The sequence below is a fragment of the Buceros rhinoceros genome, unplaced genomic scaffold (genome assembly GCF_000710305.1).
Source record: "Buceros rhinoceros silvestris isolate BGI_N320 unplaced genomic scaffold, ASM71030v1 scaffold11828, whole genome shotgun sequence".
Lineage (NCBI taxonomy): Eukaryota > Metazoa > Chordata > Aves > Bucerotiformes > Bucerotidae > Buceros > Buceros rhinoceros.
Window position 1 is genome coordinate 54,954 of NW_010425181.1, and position 6,511 is coordinate 61,464.

Genomic DNA, 6,511 nt, shown 5'->3' on the forward strand with positions numbered 1-6,511 from the left:
CGCCGTTATTTGTGAGCCTAATTGGGGATTTGTGTGGTGCAGTTGCTTGATTTGCTTCCAGTTCGTGTGTTCCTGTGCTCAGATATTTACATGGCTGTTTCGTATGCTTCACGTGAAAATCCAGCTGCTTGAAGAACAGTGGAATTTTTAGTAGTAGTGTGGACTTGTTTGAGGATACCAAGACAATACAAACGATACTTAGTTATGTTGGTTTCTTCTGAATCAAATGCATGTAATTCATGAGGCAGAACTGTGTGAAAACGCAACGGACATCCCTGTAGATAAAGCTGTGGCATCACCTCACACTTGTTCAAGGTGAAGGGTTTGTAAGCGCAGTTACTTCGCGTGTTCCTACAACAATGCCTCTGGAGTTTTACTTTACAGTTACTACAGGTGATTAGGGGCGCGTTACAGCAGCGGAGGCAATAATAACCTGTGGCTCTGGCAACGGCTGGAGCAAATTCGTGACCAGTTAATGTCCTCGGGACTGACTTCTGTGCTAACCTGTACAATACCTCGGGAGCTAGTCAAGACGTTCAGGTTGTGTTTGCTAAAGCACAAAAGCCGGTGTCCTGTCACAGCCCCTCTCAGAGGTGAGAACTACCTCCCACTGCTGCTACGCCGTGGCCAGGTTTGTTCTGGGAGGTGAATTCTGCTGCTGCCTGTGTCCTAGATGGAGGTTACTGGAGCCTTATCGACATTTTGCGTGAGTCGCTTGCACTTTGCGATGCCTCTTCCTGTTGAATCTCTTCACGTAGCTGCTGCTGCTTCTAACCAAGCCATCCCCTGGCCTCAGGTGCCCGCGGAGGAACTGCAGCAGGTTGGCAGGGATCTGTCGTCTCTTGTGGTAGATCTGACCCATCACAATGTATCTACCGCCTGCAAAATAAACAAGACTTCTGTGCTTGGAAGAAAGCCTGGAGTCATTCCTACGCTCGCTCTAAGGGCAACGGATTTATGAATAGATGTGAGGTTGCACCCTGCTTCTAGAAATATATCCTGAACGTGTGGCTTCGTACAGCAGCACCCTGAGTCCCCGTCAGTGGGACTTGTGAGTTCTGCTTGCACAGAAAAATGATTTACTCTGTTGTACTGCAAGCAGAAACTTTTGGGGGGAAACACTGGAATTTGCTAAATTTGTATTTAGAAGGAAAACCACGACTTACAAAGACATCATCTTGAGCTCCTGCTTTTTTTTTTTTTTTTGGCAATCCTGAAAACTCTTGCAATCATTTTGGAACTGGATGAAGCAAAAGGACTATGCTGCTATCCACCTTCTTCTCACAGCTGGTTCTCTTCCGAAAATTGAGAGAAACTGGAGTAAAAGCCCTCCTGTTTCAGAGTAAACACCTTTTTCTTTTTCAAAAGATCACTAGAACCCAGGGCAGACTGAAACGGCACCGTGTGCAGGAGGAATAGTGGAATGGATTTAGTTGGTTACCAAGTTTACCAAGTTTGTTACCAATTATTTACCAAGTTTAATGTCTGGACACGGTTTACTGCACTTTGAAGTATCCACAACTAGAATGTGAACGCGAAAGAAGAAGCCATCAGGAGTAATGTACAGGCGACTCATCTTGTATAATCCATCGCGGTTCACCAAAAGCGTAATCAAGTGGACTCCGTTCCCCAGTCTCTCCATGTCATACACGATTCCGTTCACTGCTGGTTTAAGGGAGGGGGGGAAAAGCAAGCATCAGATTGCTTATCTCGGTGGCAACTCGGGGTACATGTGAAGCTTCTCTTTCAAAATGCTGTAAAGCGTCAGCAGAAATTCTTTGGTGCAGTAGCGGGCAGTCTGGCAACTCGGAGTTGCCTCAAATCATCACGTTAGATACGCTCATCACCTTAGTGCCTGCTGAGTTACTGCCTTAGCGTTACAGGTCTGAGATGGTTTCTGGTGATGTTTATAAAACATTTCAAAAGGAAGTGATGTTTTTAGCACCGTTTTCCATCCTGATATATAAAAAGTGGACATATTTGCCTAACAAAGGATGATTTTCAGATTTCAACCTTCTCAATGAAGTACAAAGCTTCAGCTTTTGAAAGAAAAGCCCTTGCCACAGCGAGAGGCAAGGGTACCGTGTCGTACGCTCAGGCACTCCCTTCATGCTGTCCACCCAGCTTCTGCTTTTGACAGTGCTGGGCAGACTGCAGGGACGGGAGAACAAACGCGTGAGGCAAACAGGGCTTCTCAGCTGGCATTACACCTGCCTCCCCGAGTGAGGAGGAGGAGTCAGTCCCTTACTCTTCAACCCACACTGTAAATGTAAAGAAAGGAAAAGCGCTCTCTGATCGCTCCATTGGCCCCAGTGGCTCAGACTTTTTCCTATGTGGGTTTTTCAATCTAAGAGCTGAATGAGACTCATATTTCTTGAAGGCTGAAGTACCCAAAGGACGAGTGGCTGTCAGGCCTACATTTGACAGGAATGCATGAGAGTGGTAAAAAATAGAGAGTGTGGCGTTTGTAGAAAGCACTTCCTGACTTCTCCATTTAGAGAAAACAGATGTCTCGTAACGTGTTTATATTCTACAAATGGAAACATCTGTTACCACAAGGCATGTATTTTGCTTATCTCTTAAAATACTGTGAGAAAAAGTTGGTATCTCTTCCACAACTTCGTAAGCACAAGGCAAGATTCGGTCAGAAAACGCTCACCCTTGAGCGGTCAGTGCAAACACACCAGGATATCTTCTACCATCTCGAGCTGTGTCAGCCTGGACAGAAGGACTAAAGACTGAGTCCTAAGGAACCTCGAGGAGAACCCTCTACACAGAGCAAATCAGTTTTATTTTTGGTTGGTTCTCCAAGCCTGTGCTTTGTGTTTCCTGGAGGGCCCAACTTACCAAACTCGCTGGCGCAGTAGGCCTCTGCTTCGTCCCGCTCTTTCCTGCACTCGGTCAGACACACTTTTTCTTTATCAGCATCTGGAACAGGCACACAGGCAGAGGGGCAGCACCCAGCCCTCTGGGGGTGTTTCATCCCAGCTGGGCCACCCAGCCTTTGGAAAGCTCAGGATCCCCCTGGCCAGAGCAGTCTGTCCCCTTACCTTTCTTCAGCGCGCTGACGTGGTACAGCAAGCTGGGTGACTGGCGGTTGCTGACCCAGGAGGGTCTGGTGATCTTTTTCAAGGGATCAGTATGTTTATAGGGGATCATCTTGCCGGGTCGGTTGAAGTGATTCAGTGTGTAAGGATCATCCACCTCTGCTGCTGCGGGGTCTGGAAAAGGCTGAGCCTCCACTAAGGATATCATCTTTGGATAGGAAGAAGCCGTGTGATGGAAGTGAGCTGACACGCTGTTGGCAGCCTCAGCCAGCCGCCTGTCTGCGTGCTGCCGGTTTGCGTGGTTGGCGTGAAGGGAGGCAGGAGAAGGCCCCTCAGTCGGGCTCTCCAGAGGCAGGGCCCCTCCATACTGCAAGAGGTGTTTCCTCAGCCCTGTGCTGTTTTCTAGAGAAGACTTGGTGTGCTTCTGTCTGTCTGATGAGATGGAGACCATTTCAGGAGGTTTTGACCACTGCAGATTGGCAGGAGGCAGAAGCCAGCGTTCCGTGTGATTCTCCTTGGCGCTGCCAGTGCCCCAGGCTGGCAGTTTGACTGGGTCAGGTGCAGTGTCTGCGGAACTGTAAGCATCTTTGCTGAGAGCACGATGGGGTTTCTCAGCATAGGGCAGGAATCCTACACACAAACAAAGGAGAGAGCAAATTAGCATTTTAACTTTTTTATTCCTTGTGCTTCTGCATGGGAAGTGCCTGGCAGAATTTTGAGGCTCTAGTCTGTAAGCGAGGCCTTCAACAATAAGACAATATAACTGACAAATAGTTCAGCAGATGAAATATAGTAGAGCTCCTCATTCTTCTGAACTCAGACATGGAAGGCCCGGGACAGAGCATGCAGCTGTGTGAGCAGAACACAGGAGATTTGCATTTTTACTTTATTATTGTTGCAAATTAAAGACATGACATACAAACAAACCCTTTTCTCAAAAGCCTGAATCTCCAGGGAGCATCTGAGGAAACAAGGTTCACGTTGCCATTTGGGATGCTTGTTTAAAAGACCGTGACAACGGAACTATTTGGTTTTCCCATCCATGGGATGCCTTATTGACCATGTCATCTGGACTCTTCAGCGGCTTTGAGCGCTACTGAAAAGATCTTTATCCGCAGTTGAGGGTCTCCGACTTCTGCACTACGGAGTTGGGTAGTAGCAGAACCATAGCCTGGTCGCTAGGCTAGCGCTACAGAGTGACAATTATTTCAAGGCTTTTCTTAAGTTGAGAGAACAAGTTGAGAAAGGGAGGAAGTGTCTGGGAATCTAGTGAAAAATGGAAAAGCTTAATGATATTGTTAACACAAGCTGGTCAGTCAGCCAGGCCTTTGTTTGTACCTTCACCTTGATCACTTGGATGTCACAAAGCAAAATGACCTTCTGCTTAGCCTGGGAAGACAGAAATTTCCCCTTGCAGTTCATTTTCCTTTTACTTTAGCCCTTCCCGTCTGCCTCTAGTGAGCCAGCACAGCTCTAAAGCAGTTCACCCACGCACGGCCGCTGTCTGGGTGTTCGCTGTCTGTGGTTAGCATCGTGTAGGAGGCTGATCCTACTCCTTATGTGAAAAGAGAGATTTGACATACACAGATGAACAACGTCCTGGTTTATCTTCTATAACTGACTCAACTGCTGACCTTGCCACTTCTCCCCCTCGCTCTCACCAGCTGCTGTCATGGGAAAGATTCCCTGATACTCGGGCTGGCCACACGTAAAGTCAAAAGAATGTCCATGAAGAAAGAGGTGGAAGAAGTCCAAGCTCCAGACAGCAATAGGCAAGGGACTTTGGAGATGGTTCAGTATGAAGCTGTGCGCTCTGAACAGGTGGTCTGGTTTTGTAATTTTCTACCAGTTCATCATGCCTTCACAGTCATGGATTGTAACAAGAAATAGTCCGTTTCTCTCTGCTTAATCTGTTCAGGACCTTGAGGTTCATTCCCCTACACCAGCACATTCCTGTCTAGCTCTTGCCACTTAAGAAATAACAACCACACCATAATCAGCTCCTGGACTACTTCTTCCCAATGAAACAGATGTAAATTTATTTCTGTACCATCAACGAGGTACTAAAAAAAGAAGCATCTCTAGGGCAGCTTGCTGCAGGCAACGTGACAGCACAGAGCGAATGGAAATAAATCAGAAATGTGGAGTTTACAGGTGAGGGGAAGGAGACTGAAGGGGAAGGGCCACGTACAAGCAGAAGATTGCAGATGCAGAAGCAAGTCAAACTCCGGTTGCTGCACGATGGCTGGCCGGAGCCACAGCACCAGCTAGCTGCCTGCTTCTGGCAGGTGCTCCCCGTTTTTTCAAATGCTGACAAATCAAATACTACAATATTGAAACGTTTCTTTCTTGAGCCCTTACGTGGTTACTGCTACCACTTGCTGAAAAGACCACAGCTGAAGAGAGCCACTTGGGCAAGAATTTGTAGCAACGGGTTTAGCCTCCCCGGATACCAAAGGCAAACATGCCCCAGCCCCGCTTTGAATGAGAACAGACTTACCGGCCGTGGAGCTGGAGGATGGTCTAATGACAAAGCAGAGGAGCCAGAACACTTTGGTTGTCATTCTGAAGTGAAGTTTTTCCAGACTCAAAATGAACTGGAGTCTTTTATGCCCTTCCCCTGATTCATGCTAATGAGAGGCAGCCTTAGGGGAAACAGGAATCGCTCACTGGACAACCCACTGGAGCAAGACCAAGCTGCTGCCGTCCCCGCTAGCCTCCCGCTGCCCTGCCTCGGAGGAGTGCAGGCACATCCCTTCCCAGCGCGAGCCTGTGCTGCCTGCAGGCACCTGCGTTTCTGTCAGTAACCTAGGGATAGATGTTTAGCAACAGATTTTGGGGGGGGGGGAGGGTCTTGGTTCCTGCGGTGTTTTGTAGAGAAAATCATACAGAAAATCACATGTACAGTTTTACTGGATATGGAGAACTCCTATAAAGTGCGACTGAGAGATGCTGGAACACGCATCACCTCTACGATGCAGCGCCTGTGAAGGACGCACGTTACAATGAAAGGTATTGAGGTATTTCTGGCCACCGCCAGTTACGCAGCTGGTAGTTCCTCTTTTAGTTTACGGAGCCAGTTTCACTGATGCTTTTCAGAATGAAAAATGCAGGATTTACTGTCCAGTGCAAGGCACAGCTCTGCTGACCCCAGATACAGCTTTGGTTTAAAATCTGTACTTGCTAACACAAAGAACTCTGTGAATTTTCACACACCAAGCCAACCCAGATCTGGATTATGGAATTAAGCAGGCTCATTCCTATGCTCCCGGTCAAAATGGGTGACCTTACTGCTAGACAAGATTTCCCTTGGGACAGTTTCTCTCACTACGTGCTGCTGGATGTCATAAACGTTAGCGCACTCATTCATGCCTTTCAGGGGTGTCAAACACCTTTAAACCCCCACCAAAGCCCGACATCTCAGCTCCTGAAACCCACCCCCCACCAGAAAATCTGCCCATCAG

The 6,511-nt window shown here is 47.8% G+C and overlaps 1 protein-coding gene across 1 annotated transcript; it reads right to left on the reverse strand.

Moving 5' to 3' along the window:
• Positions 1–691: 691 nt before the first annotated feature.
• Positions 692–1,609, reverse strand: LOC104497763 (chromosome unknown open reading frame, human C17orf58). The gene is made up of 2 exons (XM_010141044.1): positions 1,474–1,609; positions 692–879 (listed from the first exon to the last, which is right to left on the reverse strand). Exons 1-2 carry the CDS (start codon positions 1,574–1,576, stop codon positions 692–694), a joined length of 291 nt encoding a protein of 96 aa, XP_010139346.1. The 5' UTR covers positions 1,577–1,609.
• Between the last annotated feature and the right edge of the window lie 4,902 nt (positions 1,610–6,511).